This window comes from Hetaerina americana, unplaced genomic scaffold (genome assembly GCF_022747635.1).
Source record: "Hetaerina americana unplaced genomic scaffold, ioHetAmer1.1.p SCAF_4, whole genome shotgun sequence".
NCBI lineage: Eukaryota > Metazoa > Arthropoda > Insecta > Odonata > Calopterygidae > Hetaerina > Hetaerina americana.
In genome coordinates, this window is record NW_027286985.1 from 52,439,251 (window position 1) to 52,455,563 (window position 16,313).

A 16,313-nucleotide genomic window follows, 5' to 3' on the forward strand; every position below is an offset into this window, starting at 1 on the left:
AAAACTTTGAGAAAATACTGAAAAACATCAAAAAAGTTTGAATATTAACTCAGAAAAACCAGAAAATTCCTCCACGGAACGGGTGACATTCTTTGTCTTATTTTTATTGGAATTTTGCGAAATAAATGGTTTGAGCTAAAGGGTACATTCTTAGTCAAAAGGATCCAGAGACGCTGAGGGCCAGAGGCATGATGAAATCCGAACATAAAAATGAAATGCATAAAGTTAAGTCCATTAAAACCAAGTCCCAATGAATTAGTTATAGTTTGCGATTTCCCAATTCAACTATAACAAGAAATGAACATAAATAAGAATCATTAAGTATGCAGGTGTTGTATGGGTAATCTCTTCATCCTGAGAATGAGAATACGTAGTCACCTACTATCCATTAAAATTATGCTCAAGGCAATTATCAATTGTACTTATTACTTCTTTGCCTAAAGAAAAATATCCACATTATAATTTCTGAGTGGAGAAAGCCGGGTAGTGCATTTTCTAAAGATCACTGTGATATTTTAGCTTTGCAAATATTCGCCGTTATCATTCAGCTGAATAATTTACCTGTCGGAAACAACTGCGTTCACTGTGGCGAAACGAGGCAAGAAACTACAGCGACTGTCAACTCCATAACATTTTTGCAGGATTTAGAGAAGTTATACCCACGCCATCGCGATTGGCTTATTTGCGAACAATTCAAGGGGAAAGGAGAGGGAGAGGTAGGATATGAGAACATCACCGTTTCGAAGGAACCCTTACTGCTGAAAGTCACACTGGACAGTCGATTCAATTAACCACCCCACCTGGAGCCCCTTGGGACCCACCAATTGGAACATCGATCGGTGGGACCACAGGTGGCAAGGAGTGCTTCCTCCAAATTACGCCGTCGAAATAAGAAATAATGGTGGGGAGGGTGAAACCCAAGGAATCCGAAGAGAGAGGAAGAAAGGAGGCGATTCTTGGATATGGAGGGTTTCGGGGGTGGGGTTGATGGTCGCAAAGGTTACCAGAGAGGGGGAGAGGGGTGGCGGAGGAGCGAGAGAGACCAAGGGGTGGGCGGCCGCGAATGGGAGAGAAATGGAATGGGGACGAAATCTTTATGACGAAGTAAAGCCCGATAGGTGCGAATAGGGTATAAATACAGGACCGCCGGAACCAGTCCCCTGATACGGTGTTCGCATTTCGGCACGAAGAGTAAAGCTAAGGAAGTTTGTGTCAGATATACTCCTGTAAGTACCTTTATTCTTGTGCTCACTTAGGCAATAACGTAAACGTGATTCTATCTTTTCGATTTCGAAACGGTATCACTCTTCGGGAAATTCGGGTAAAACATAAAGATCGGCAATGATTAAATGCTCATTTAACGTCACCAAATTTGACAATTAAAACAATTTCTGGCGTGACTTGGTGGAAAATCTTTATATTGAAATTGAAAAATTAAAAAAATGGCTATTCCGCTTAGAAAATATTTTATTTACGACCTAGGTTTCGCGATGTTATGTATGGTATGGTATAACCTGAATATGTTTTACCGTAACCAAACCTGGGTCGTATATTAAAAATTTTCTGTGCGTAAAAGCCAAGTTGTTTATTTTTCAATTTCACTCATCAAACGTATGATATTTTCAACCCAATATATATTGCATATAGAGCGAAATTAATTCATAGAATCGATGAAATACGGTAAACATGTGGTATTTTCACGTATTTCATTTCCCAAAAGCCTAATTCTTCCCTTTTTTCTTTTTAGGCAGTAAGGCATTTATATACACACAAGGGAAGGTAAGTTTTTATCCAAATACAATTCAAGTAGCATCTGGCCTTTCCTTGTTTGCACCAGTTTCGACTTAAACGTCTTTAAAAAACACTCATATAAACTTTCTTCTCTCATAGGCAGGAGTAATCCAATTCCTATTACCAGACATGATACCTTTCATCTTTTTAATATTTGTTGTAGCAGTAAAGGTCTTCAAAAAAACAACACCGAACGGTAAGTTAATGATTTTTCATTAATCCTAATTAAATAGTACTTTATATTCATTTTAAAGAGTGAAAATGCTGGAAATTTTGATTAACTTCAACGGCATAGGAAAAAAGAAAACAGGGAATTTATAAATGCTGGCGATGAAAACCGGGGGAGTAAAACTAAATTCATGATGATGCAATCTATATTTTTGTGTCTGTAATTTAAATAGCCCATAATTATTTAATTTAAATCTACTTCAGACAAAATTCAATATTCCGCCACATTTTTTTGATCAACTAGTTAATCGTTTTATTTGTTCTGCCGGATCTGGTATATGCATGTAAACTATAATTTGAATAATCCCTATAGTTGAAGTTAATAGAGCAAATAGTCATATTTTTCGTTTATATTACATTTTTTCAAGTGCATAAATATGTTCCTTAGTTTAAAATACTCATGACTTATTGGATAATTTAAACTCATCATTGATCTTTGAAAGTCCAATCAAAAAATCATTTTTACCTGTTATGAAACCCATGAAGATGCATTTTAGCGAATATAATAAAGACTCTCATCCATAATTTCTTACCAGTATCTTTTAAGCGTGAATTTTCTGTCGTTGGGGCTAATATTAACCCTTTTTTGGCGGTAATTACGATAATATATAGTAAAATTTAACAAATTGCGTTTTTATAAAAATTGATTTCCTATTTAATGGCCATAAAAGTTAACCGATATACTAAGCGTGAATTTTCTGTCGTTGGGGCTAATATTAACCCTTTTTTGGCGGTAATTACGATAATATATAGTAAAATTTAACAAATTGCGTTTTTATAAAAATTGATTTCCTATTTAATGGCCATAAAAGTTAACCGATATACGCGATTTCAGAAACATAACATTTTCGTTTAGAGATCAGCAGCCCTTGTGAAGGATCAATTTTATAGACCGGTTAATTAAGCATATTCGGCTTATATGACGCCAAAATATAACATACTTGGACGTATTATTTTACAAAAAGTACCCGAATGCAATTAACAGAACCTATCACACATCCCTATCTCAGGGAAACTCACTGTCTACCTCGGGAAGCGAGACTTCCTAGATCACCTCGACCATGTCGACCCAATTGATGGCGTCATTGTCGTCGAAAGCGAGTATCTTCGAGGACGCAAGGTATTTGGACAGGTGAGTGATATACAAAACGACTAAATCTCTGTCTCTTCTAAGAATAAAATATCTGAGTCACTGCTGCCCTCGTCTAAATAACAATTTACATTCAAGAACTAAGGCCACAGAGCTAAATTTCATGTGCCTAAAATTTTGTTATTTTAATTGATTCTGGAAAGGGATTTATGTTTTATTTTCGGAGCAAGTTTAGCTTTCTCCATTTATCAATATTTAAACTTACGATCTCTCGTCTTAAATATCGAATTTATCGAGAGCTCGTCAACTGTATGATGGCAAGAATTTTCTGTCTTTGGAGAGATTATTCGTCAAATTATGCATGGAAAATGAAAAAGGACGATACCTATAAACTTGGTAACACTAAATGTTAGTTTTGACTATTATTTATCTACGTAGGTCTTTTTACATGTCCCTGGCAGCAGTAAAATCAGTCGTTTATTATAAATCTTTGTCGAATTCGCTGGCAAGATCGTTTACGTTAAAATTAACTCTCACATTTTCACTGATAACAGCTGACAACGACCTACCGTTATGGCAGAGAAGAAGATGAGGTGATGGGAGTGAAATTCAGCAAGGAACTTGTCCTTGCAAAGGCACAGATTGTCCCGTCCAAGTCTAAAGTTGAAATGACACCAATGCAGGTATGAGGCATTACTTTCGATACAAATAAAAAATACTATTTTGTGCAACAACTATCTTATACTTCAATACCAACTATGTTTGATCTATTTATAGCTCAAAACTAAAACCTGTACAAATATCAACCTCGAGTGCAATATCGTGTACTCTGAGTTGATGTTCGTGCACGAGCTAGAAACGGCATGGAATTTAATTGAATTTGTATTCCTTTTTTCCAGGAGAAGCTATGCAAAAAGCTCGGTGCAAACGCCTATCCATTCACATTCAGCTTCCCAGCAACATCTCCCTCCTCGGTCACTCTCCAGGCTGGAGAAGATGACCATGGTAAGCCATTGGGAGTTGAGTACTCAGTCAAGACATACGTTGGCGATGAAAATGACGACAAGACTCACAAGCGATCCTCCATCACCCTCGCTATCAAGAAGGTAAGTGTGATCTCAAAACAACGCAATTATATTCTCGCACAATGAGCGAAAGTTCACAAAAACAAGCATTTGAATATTTCGGGAAGTGCGCTACAAACTCACAATAGCTGTGGAGTTGTCTTAAACATTTAGCCAAAAATTATTAAACACATCTACCCCGTGATCAAGATATCTGGATTCAAATCTCTGTCGAATCCCCACGAAAATACACTTTGACTAATGTCAAATTCCCGCTTTGCACCAAGCATCAGAACAATTACCAAAGTAGAAGTAAGCATCTGGTATAGAAGAAAAAACATTCGTATGCCAAAATGTCGTGTAGATTGAGGCCATACGCATTCGCAGAAGATCACCAAAAATTCTCCTAAACTTTTTGGCAGAGAAATACTCTCCTTGGATAGCTCTCAGGGGTAACCATTCGAAGATTGGCTTATCAATTATCTTAATAGGATAAAATTGAAAGGCGAGGCTTTTCTTGAATAAAAGTCGATCCTTTTAGCATCTGAAGTTGCGTAACCTCATGCGAATGCGGAAGACAGCGATAAATGGACTTCACTTCTCAAATCTGATTTGGTTGTTTTTTCCAGCAATAAGGAAAACAGTCACCGACGGAATAGGCATATGTTATTCAAACTGCTTATGACATAGAAAATGATTCGTTAGTAGAGAACTCAGATTGAATCCTTCAAAAGATGGGACACTCAAGTTTCTCTGCGAGCACGTAGCCACACCTGCGTCCACACATTGATGGAAGAGGAAATACCTTCAAATGAAAATCCTTACTACGAGCAGGCCCAACCCTACTCCACATAGCCGCTCCATCTACCACTTATTCTGTAGGCAGTTGATTGTCTGAAATGATCAGTTTTATGAGTTTTCTTCCTGAAATTACATTGCGGGGGTGGCGGTTATCTTCCATGCCGCGGCCTCCATAGGTTTTGGAGCCCAGTATGGCCTCACTTGTGGCCTTATGGGAACGGCTGCGTGTACCGGCCAGCTTCCTCGCCAGGGATTAACTGAGGAATTGTTACTAGCTAGCGGAGTAATAAAAGAAATTTTTAGAAATTCAATGTCTTGATAGTGGGATAAACTTGAGAGATTGTGCGGCCCTACTCTCACAAACATGAAAATTTGTTCATTATACGAAAAGAATAATAAATGATTAAAACTTTTACTAACCATGTCAACCAAAGCCTTGATTTTGGAAAGAATTACCACTTGATATTGGAAGTAGTTTTATAAGTTTAGTAACAAGCAAATGCACATACTTATTGGTTAAGTCAAACCTCAGAGATGGTAACTATACGATAACATCACTACACGAAATAATAGCCGCTGATATTCATTCTCTCAATGAATGTATGATATATAATCTGAAAACGATAATTTCAAGTGTCTCAAAGCATGTTGTCTTTTTATTCATCGTGGCCCACAGCTCCAGTATGCCCCAACGTCCCGAAGCAACAGATTTCCAAGCTCCCTCGTCTCTAAGGGATTCACCTTCTCTCAGGGTAAGATTAACCTCGAAGTTACCCTTGACAAGGAGATCTACTATCATGGTGAGAAGATCAGCCCAAATATTGTCATCTCAAACAACTCTCGCAAATCAGTTAGGAACATTAAGGTAAGCCTGAAAAGTTATATACACTCTGCCCTATGCTGTCTTATATTTGGCTATAATAAATAAAAGTATACGCTACAATTTGAAATGTAATGAGATGAAACCTGTTTTTTTTCGGATTAAAAAGTGTTAAAAAGTTTCTGTCATCCAATTACAAATTTCTGGTCATGGTACCTGGTTCTTGATGGAGTTTCAGACATGTACTCGTTTATGGCTTCACCAAAAATATAATAATGGCTTAAAAATAATAAAATGTTGGAAATGGATGATAAACAACACACAAATTTAAAATTCATAAACTGGTGTCAAATATTAATTATCGCTTTCAGGCTTGCAGCTTTGTGAAATTGAATCGCTGTGATTTAGGGGCTTGTGTATTTTGGAACTAACGGAGCATAACCAGTTCCATATTTTCATTTTAATTGTTTTTGTATTTGACAAAAATTCCGATCCTCGATTCTAACAGGTCTACGTTGTCCAACACTGCGAGGTGACGATGGTGAATGCCCAGTTCTCCAAACACGTGGCGAGTCTGGAGACCCGTGAAGGATGCCCCATCACCCCTGGAGCTTCCCTCACCAAGTCCTTCTACCTGGTACCACTGGCATCCTCCAACAAGGACCGCCGCGGAATCGCGTTGGACGGACATCTCAGGGTGAGATCAAGTTAAAGCACTGCCTTGTGTTCAAAATAAAACAGAGTTTGGACGAATGAATGCAGGAGAAAAATATCTAATCCATTAGGGATGGACAGGAAAGGATGAAGGGTGGAGAGAAACAGTAAAAATACCTAACAATTACATTTTCATCAAATTTTAAAAATTTTATATAGAAAGATGCTTTCAATACTTATAATGTGGAGAGTATTTAAAGATTTCCCCCTAAAAAACATTGACTGGGAACACTGCAGTTGATTCAAGGGACAGTGCATTTGATGGGCTACCTAACAATATGAGATTCGTTCCTACTTGCTCGCTAAAGGAGCAGTAATTATCAGAGTGATGGACCGACAGCTGAGATAATTTGCGCCGTAATTTGGTGTAGTTAGGTTATCCAGGGAATGGGAGAGGAATGGGTGGAGAGGGAAACTCATCGTCGGAATCAGACTCTCAAAGAAAGGGGCCAAGAGACCTCACAATTTAACGTTCCATCCAAAGGACGGAGTACTCCACTTGAAGTTCTCTCCTCATAGCATCCCACGAAGGGATCGGGTACCTCTGAAAAATTCTGCCACCCCCAGAATTCGAACCCGCGTCCTCTGGGTGGGAGGCCAGTACATTTAGCCTCTTCACCATCCCGATTCCCTATCCCTACTTATTCAGGATTAATCACAATCAATAAGAAGGGATGACAAGGAATACCACGAGTTTGTCTGTTTTAATTGGAGTAAAGAATTAGGATATACCCCGGCCACAGATTATGATTATAACAAATATACCAGATAAGGTCTATTAGGAATTTCCAAAGGCCATCCTTCGAAATGATGTACATTCTGGAATTCTTTTTACGCCCCCAGGATGATGATGTGAACCTGGCCTCCTCCACTCTGGTCACCGATGGAAAGACCCCGAACGACGCTCTGGGTATCGTCATTTCCTACTCCATCCGAGTTGTGCTCAACTGTGGAACGCTTGGCGGTGAACTGCAAACCGATGTACCATTCAAGCTGCTCAACCCTGCTCCAGGTGATCGCATTTGGATACGTATTCACATATATATTGTATAATCTCGGAATTTAAAACTTCGGCAATTATCTCAAATAGCACAATTGTAATCATTTAGGCATATCAAATCTCTATGAAAATGCTCGAGAGTGATTTGAATGACTTCCATAGTTTATGAAACAGTGTCTTCATTTGATCGTTCATGAATGATGAACCCAAAACGGTGCATAGGGGTTCATCAAAAAGTAAGTTAAACCCTGAGTCACTCCCCCCCAAGCTTTGTTGCAAGTATGTTGATTATGACGGACATACCCAAAGGTGTTTGACTTTAGACATATATTCGTAATATTAGCAAATATCTATTGAATGATTTCAATTTATATCTTTTTATGAATTAACGAGTTGTTGTTCTGAAATATTTCCTTATTTCAGATTTGTAAAGAGTTAAGTTAACGTTTTGATGAACCTCCTGAAGTAAATAAGGGAATGGGTTGTATTACAGGCTAAGTAAGTATGCCTGAAGTTGTATAACGTGGCGGGACGCATGGGTAATTTATAAATATTCAATAATCTGGATCAAAATTCCATTCTAAATCTCTCTAATGTAAGTAAATGTTTATCGTTTATGTATTCACTGATTATTAAAATTCCGTACTTTCGCTTGCTTGCGAAAGATACATCTGAACTGAACTACATTAAATATCACGTACCCGTGTTTTGGTCACCCCTGGTCATTTTCCCCGGATCACCCCAGAATCATTCACTAACCGCGTCCCTGTCTCCTCACTGCAGGAACCCTGGAGAGCATGAAGGCCCATGCTCTGAAGAAGTCAAAGTCCATCGAGCGCTCTCGCTACGAGAACGCCCACTACGCAAACGATGATGACGACAACATCGTCTTCGAGGACTTCGCCCGACTCCGCGAAGAAGCCTCCGAATAAGCAAGCTGTCGTGCGTGAACACTGATGCAGCAACATCGCAAGAACAGGAACGGAACGACAAAAAAATGACCCACCCCCTCGAACTGAGACGTTAAAAACGAAGATTTATGTCCGAGGCGTGTGAACGACCTAGGATGCGTTTCGGCCAAAATCCCCATTGAAGTAGATAGTTAGGAAGTAACCGCAAAAACGTGAGAAAAAGAATGAAAAAAATCGCAAAATGAAAAAAAAACATCCCCTCGACGTGGGTACCTCCAAGTGGTGAGGGGGGGACGCGGGGAGGCTGACTTCAACGGTCAAGTCCCGGAAAAAATGTGAAACCAGGCGTATATGCTTAACTGTTGACTAAATTAAAAGTTTAATTTGTCGGGTAAAACGGCTTATACTTAACAATTCATCACAATGAATTTGAGTGTGAATTTTAAATCATTTTCTTCAATACTTTAATTTATCATCAGTTACCACCAGAAGGTAATAAGAAACGCTGGTTCCAAATTTCGAGGTTTTGATTTATCCAGCAATTTTAAGGAAACCCAGGTTTGTTGAAGGTTTACTTAAAGGTGAATGTGGTCTCTCTTCGTGCAGAACGCCCATTGCATTATAATGAACAATTAGGTTTTCCCGAAATACAGCTTTGTGATTCCAATACTCTTTAATTTTATGTACGATTTCCAGAGTCGACTGATACTTGCGGCGTACTGCTGGTAGCTAATGGTTAAACACCGCCGAGTATTTTGACCTCCAAAACATTTAAGATGGGGAGAGTGTGACGAATTAATATTGAGAGGCAGATGGCATTCGAATCATTTTACTTTTACCCATGGACAAAAATGTACTAAAAGCCATCAAATTTGTGTAAAACACCGGACGAGAGACTTTCATAATTTATATTTTGCACATCACCCATGTTTTCGCGTATTCTATTTTTGGTTAATGTAAAAATCCAGTCTTGAAGGGCGAGCGGGGAAGGGAAGACAATTCTTAGAACTTCGCAGTGGCGGTCTTTGGAGTAATATATAAAAGATAATGCCAATCGACAACATCAAGATATCAGGTCAAAACATATTAGAAAACTTTCCTGTCTCCGTTTTATATCAGTAAAAGTATATCTGTTATTACCCAAATGTTAATGATCCCCGGAACTTGAAAATAATAACTATTAAAATGTAACACTAACCTTTCGTTGAAACATATGTAATATTAAATACTGCATTGAGGTAAGAGTTTTTGGTAATTTTGAATTGTCACGCATATCATGTATCACGTCAATCTGGTTTCTAAAGAATACAGAAGATTAGATTCCGTTGATTTCAGGAATACTGCAGAAAAACCCTGGATTTTAAGGTCAATTTTAAAATATTCTGTCAATAATACCACTGTTTTCACTTTCAAAAACTGTTCGTGTGCTATTAATTTAGCTACATTGATTTTTTTTAACTGAAATACATTATGGTTTTTATATTGTTCACATTGCTTGCGATCGAGTACCACATGGTAAAATGTCATGTGTACTACAAATGTGTGAAAAACCTGCATTAATATACTAATTGTTTCATGTCCTTAAAGTTTATATTCGTTTTGAATAATTTATTTAATAATAAAATTGATTCCTATTTAAACCCGATGGATTTAAATTACCTGTATTACTATTATTTTAAAACCTCATTTACCGGCACATAATTGAAGATTAACTTATAGGATTAATTATTTTCAACCACATTGAATATAAATAAGAGATGCCGCTTTGAGACTTACACCTCGAAGACGAACTATCATGTGGTCAAAACACCATTTAATGTCTCCGCAGAGAAAAAATAGTTGGACTTTGAAATCTACAACACTTTGATCCCAGTAAAAAGAAACCTTAGCATAAAGGGGACAGCTTTCTGATTAACTCCAAAATACCCCGTCAATGCTTGATCATTATGTCGTAGCGGATGGCGGAAGGATGGAAAAAAAGTGGTAGCATTGAGAAGATGATGGAGTGGAGCATTTATGATGGAGTGGTTTTGAAAGTCAAAAATGAATTACGTTTCTTGAAAACTGAATAAAAATCCTTTTAGTGATTCAAGAAATGTTCGATTCACTCAATGATATGAACTTAATCAATGGTATATATAAATTTTCACATGAAAAAACTCCCCGTATCCTTATAACACTTTCCGAAATCACTGATCTGGACTTTCACGGTGTCGGATATACCGTCTAGATGAGGGTAGAAATCGCTCTCCTTTTTCGCAAAGTATGTAGAGGGAGGTCGTGGAAAGTGTTATCTAACCACATCTCATTTTATCTATGCGAAAAAAACAATAACGGCGATGAATTGAAAACCCAAGATGGCGTGTTTTCTCATTTTCTATCCTTTTCTCAATTAAAACATGCTCAAATCGCAATATCTTAGGCCAATAATAAATCAAAAGGGAAAAATTGTATATAGCTTGATTTTGATGCGCTTTTGTATTGAACTGAAAGACGCATTTATTTGATTTTTGGACACAGTATCATTTTAACAGTCAATTAGAGGCCGCTCGGATGAGTCACCATCTTAAAGGTGTTAAAAAAACTAATAATTACACCATAATTTTTTGAGATGTTAAAAATGTTACAAAAGTTTTTAAAATTCAAAAAACGGAATTAGGTTGGACTAAAACAGGTTATTTTATTAAACCTCGGTCATGATAGCATGTTATAGTCGTGCTATAAACAAAAATGTTTTATAATTTATCTATCTACGAATTCGATAAATGGAAACTTGATGAATGATGAGGCTCATCTACCGAGTCCGATTTTAAGAGTTTAATCAAAGCTGATATCCAAAAATGTCTTCAAGGTCGAACTTAATACCTGCGACAAATGGCCACTCGGAGCTAACTCTCGGAACTACTGTAATTTCTTGATTGATTTTACGAAACATTAAAAATAAACTTGAAGTCACGAATATGCAAATTTGTGTCACTTGTGGTGGGTACGCATGGCTTGTAGTTAAGACCACCTCACTGAGGTCCGTTTTTTCACACCGACAATTTTTTCATAAAAAAAACACTTTATATCACAATAGGTAACCATCTCTTTACGTATTAACTCCAGATAGAAAGAATTCAAAGGCAATAAAATACTTAACAATATGGCAGCAATTCTAGACAAAGAGCCCGCCCACCCTGGAAATTAGGTTCCCCGGTGAAAACCGGGGAATTATGGCATGGACCCGAGGATTCCATCTGTGTTGTACTCATTCTTATGCATGTAAGAGAATGTGGGCGCCTCTTTCCCTCTCGTCAATCCTCGTACCTGGACCTTGTACAAGTAATTACCTTTGAGACAAATACGCATTGCTGAGATTCTGATCCTCATATACAGTCGATTTCACTGGCGGAATTTTCCTCGTACAAATGTTATTCGCTTTTGCTAGAGACGGTAGGAATACGAAACCCTCCTGATTACTGGACAAGAGTATCAAATGCATCTGTACACAGTAATGTTGAAATTATTCCTATAATTCATTAGACGAAATTGTGCTCAACATGCTACGATTAACATATCAATTCTTGGCTTTCATTTTGCGTCACATAAACTTTTTATTTTTTCACTGAATTTCATCATAATTTTCGTCATCGAATATTTAAAAAACGCTAATTCATTGCATGAAAATAACGAGATTCAGCAGTGCTACTAAAACCGATTACCTTTGATACGTAATTACCTTCCTTGGCATCTGCCAAGGAAGCTACTGGCACAACGAATGACACGCGAAGAAAACTTTGGTTTGGGTTTGCTAGATGCCTTCATAGGCCATAGCCAGGACCATTTTAGCATTAGTGTCATTAGAAAACTCTTGCGTTTTATAAGTATACGGCAAGATGAATGATGGGTGTTTTTTATGCAGGAGGCACAATAAAATGTATACAATATTCATTTTACCTTGAAGACGGTTCTGAAAAGTTAATAAAACGTATTTTTCATAGACAAATACGACATCAACATAGTCATATCTACCACTGGAAGATTTTCTCAAGGAACCTTTAAAAAATTCAGACACTTAAGTCCTTCGATAAAAATTATAACTGCAAAACGAACGGGAATGCAATGCTTAGATCCGAAAAGTCGATCCCTGACTCGCCATATGTTGGACGCCGGATTACCGCGAAGAAAATTGTCTTTTTCAATTCACTTTAAAATAAGCATTCCATTCACTTGCAATTGAAGATTTCTCATTCTACCCCTTGATTCATTGATTTATTTTGTATAAACGCTTAAACAATCAGAGTTTATGTTCATAGGTGTGGGAAACTACCCTTAGTATTTTCAGCAGTTTAGAGCAAGGGGAAGAAAAAGAAAAAGAGCATAAATCCCTAAAAGAATCATTGTGATTTTTAGCATTTTAGAGCAAGGAGAGTCGTTAACGTTATAAGAAAGATAAACCTGACTATCGCCGATGTTTTTGTAAAGTTTCATAATATTTGTGCAAATATTTTCGTGCATTAATTAACAAATTGGGTATTCCGAAGAATAAAATTAACGATTAAATGCCAATTGACAATATAAACGAAAGAGAGGGTGATAGAATAATAGTAAAAAAATGCTGTTGGGTCATTCCCACTTGCTTTGCCTGTGACAGGGTTTTCCTGCATTGATGTGCTGACTGCTGCCGTGTCGTTGATAGTGACTTACGATGCATGGCGAGAGTTGATTGACGGTGATCCGGCGAAGCTGACCTTGTCAGGATAGTTTCCACCAGCCCAGTCTTCTGATAGGCAACGAGTTAATCAAACAAAAGTCGATAAAGCAATTTGAAACATGACTTTTTCTCGTGAATTTTGCCCTATTTATGTCGCTGTTACACTATATCGCCTAAATCCGCACCGAGTTCTGCAGTATACTTAGGGTGGCCATTAATATGTTACGAGGAACTGCACCGCTGTAATCTGTCGAAATAAACGTTAGGCTTGCTTCAGTTTGCTTCATTTTCTACAAATGTGGTCGCAAATTATTTATTTTTTAAATTTCAATCAATTAATTGCAATAGTATAATTTATATTTCAGCTGTTTATTTGAAATTATGAATCGCTATTGCTATGTGAAATATAATTCATAATGTTCATCTTAACTCCGAACGTTTTGCAGACGCGATACGTATTTTAAATAGTTGATTCTTTCCATGCGATTTCGTTAATCTCCTAGTACCTATATTTTTAACGATTATGGGATCTTGAGGAAGAAATACTAAAATAACTTTTGAGAATAGCGCCAAAGAAGAGTGGCCGTAAAAGAAAACTGTGGTCACTAAACACCGTGAAGGTTCTTGAGAAATTGGATACAGAGGTTTCTTTTTGGAGTCTGGTGTCGCTGTACACACAATCCGATCTGAAAAGAAGTAGGCTGACTTTTGCTGTAGGCTGTATTTGCTCTTAGGTTTATTCAAAATGTCCCCAAATTGGTAAGGTAAATAAATATCTTACCAGCAGCTGAAAGATACCAGGGAGGCCGTCCACAGGTGGTATGTGTATAAATGATCGAGTGAACTAGATATGCGTGGTGGCATGAAAAACTTTCCAAATACTTGCGTGGAGAGAATGTCAATGCTAGTATTGGTTGGCCAGAGATTTTTAGGAGACATATTACTTACGATGAAAGGGCATCACAATACTAATAGTTTTGAACCATTTACGGAACATTTGCAAGCACTGCTGACTGAATATGATTTAATCTTAGACCTATAGTACAGATCAAATGGGTGCTTACTGGGGAACTTTTACAGAAAATACACAAGCTTTTCGATGTGACTCCAAGGCATAGAAAGTTTGAGAAATTGGCAAAGAAAGGGTGTTCATACTTCTCGGTGCGAATGATAACCGTAGCCAAAAGCTGACGAGTGTTGCCATTGGACACCGAAACAGATAATTAATACCCTTTCCCTACCTAAAAATAATTTGGCGAAAATTCGGCTCTGGTGATTCCTAATGAAGACAAGTCCTTTTTTTATAATAACTAGCAAAGGTAAAAATACCAAATCATTCATTTCCATCGAAATAATAAATCTCGAATAATGCAAACAAACGCTCTAGCAGCGATAGTCATCGGTCAGCGGCTGATTAACTTCACGAACTACATTCATCCACTGAAGCTTCATTACGACTAAATGGGATACAAGCGCCCTAAACAAAATGGCGTGGAAACAAAACAGAAAATTGGTCACAATGTCCTTCCATATTTTTAGCAACAACAACCTATAATGCGAAAGAATATATTTCGACGGTGGATGGAAAAATTGAAGCATACGGGAGAATAACGGTAACCAAACTTATCAGTACACCTCAAAATTACAATGGCTAACTGCATAGTGATATTTTTTAGAAGTAAAACGCTCCTTTATTTAAATAAAAACTTGATCTATTAGTCATTTTAATGCTTTGAATAAATTCGACAAATGAGAGTTCAATTAAGCAATCATTATCTTTGGTTTGTTTTTCGAAGATAGTTATAATTTACTTTTGCCTTAACTTGAGGAGAAAATCGACGATATATTTTATTCAATTGAGTTTATTTCAAATTTTAATTTGAAATAAATTCGAGCTGAAAAATTTAATTTTAATGACATCTTCTTACTATTTTGGGCTCTAATGCATCATATGGAGTCGCTAGAAGTCAGTGGTGATCAACGGTGCATAAGAATCGAGGGGGAAAATGTTCCTTGGAGTTACATGCGTCAAAACCCTGAATAATTTGGACAATCCCAGGACCCTTATATACCGAAATAGCGAGGGTTTACTGGACAGGGTTTGTATTAAAAGTATCGGGAAAAGTTTCGGAAAAATAGATTTATTTCAGATATTGCTATATTGCCACAAAATTCTTCAAAGTACATCCCTTGAGCGTGAAGACACTTTCGTCAGGGGCTTTTGCTCGACTCGAAGGCACTCTAGTAGGCAGAATTGCAGAAGGTCCTTAAGGGTGCAAAGTTTCTTTGGTGTCCTTTGTGGAAGGATTTCACTTTTGGGAATAGGAAATAGTCTGCTGGTGCCAAGTCGGTACATTAAGGGGGTTGAGGAATCGCCGTTTTTCGTCAGGTAGTCGGTTACCTGGTACCCTCAAGTGCTCGAGACCTTCGGGACGAGTTTGGTACTGATCTTTCGTACCGCCAAATTTTCTGTGATAATGGTGTGCACTTTCATCTTATCAATGCCAATACGATCTGCGATCATGCGCACACTTAGTCAACGGTCTGAATTCAGCACTTCACGCACACGTTGTCGTCGATTCTTGACGTCGACGGCCGTCCAGCGCGGGGCTTGTCCTCCTCACTCTCTCGGCCATCTTTGAAGAACTTGCGGCGCCTAGCAACTGCAGTTTGTGACATGCTTTCATCATTGAATACTTGGCGAATCATTCCCAACGTTTCTGTACCCGATTTACCCAGTCCAACACAAAATTTGATGGCGTCGTCCGCTGCATTTTGTGCCTGCGCCGAGTCATTTGTCAGGGGTACTCAATAAACACGATCTAGCCTGAACGAACGCTTGCAGTCGATATTTTTGCATAGGTTTCTTTCAGCGTTGACGTAGAGGCCACAGGAAGATAAGGGGCTTCGTTTGAAGGTTATCACTGCAGGTGGAACTTGGCCAGATCATTTTAATCCCTCAAGCAAAAAGTAAAGATATGCGTGAGACATTCTGTATTCAGGAATGACGCATAAGCATGTTGCACCAGCACATATTATGTGCATAAATGGAGTATACTATAAGATGAACTGAACATTCATAAAGGCCAAATTTAAAAGCAACAGACTAGATGGTGCACTTCATGATGGTCTTTGCATAATATTTATTGTGTGTTCCTCAAGAACATAGTTGAATTAAATTTGAACGGAAACTATCCT

At 37.8% G+C, this 16,313-nt stretch overlaps 1 protein-coding gene across 1 annotated transcript; it reads left to right on the forward strand.

Annotated features, from left to right (window-relative positions):
- The first annotated feature begins 1,170 nt into the window (after positions 1-1,170).
- Positions 1,171-10,052, forward strand: LOC139692219 (arrestin homolog). Its single transcript, XM_071590284.1, has 10 exons — positions 1,171-1,226; positions 1,748-1,779; positions 1,891-1,987; positions 3,030-3,151; positions 3,664-3,792; positions 4,009-4,215; positions 5,651-5,839; positions 6,303-6,491; positions 7,352-7,520; positions 8,292-10,052. Exons 3-10 carry the CDS (start codon positions 1,921-1,923, stop codon positions 8,438-8,440), a joined length of 1,221 nt encoding a protein of 406 aa, XP_071446385.1. The 5' UTR covers positions 1,171-1,226; positions 1,748-1,779; positions 1,891-1,920; the 3' UTR covers positions 8,441-10,052.
- Positions 10,053-16,313: the final 6,261 nt, after the last annotated feature.

Excerpts from the sequence above, each read along its gene's own strand:
- LOC139692219 (XM_071590284.1), top strand. The coding sequence starts at position 1,921 with ATGATACCTTTCATCTTTTTAATATTTGTTGTAGCAGTAAAGGTCTTC. Across the intron at positions 1,988-3,029 it reads CAAAAAAACAACACCGAACG|GGAAACTCACTGTCTACCTC; the intron begins GTAAGTTAATGA and ends TCCCTATCTCAG. Across the intron at positions 5,840-6,302 it reads AATCAGTTAGGAACATTAAG|GTCTACGTTGTCCAACACTG; the intron begins GTAAGCCTGAAA and ends CGATTCTAACAG.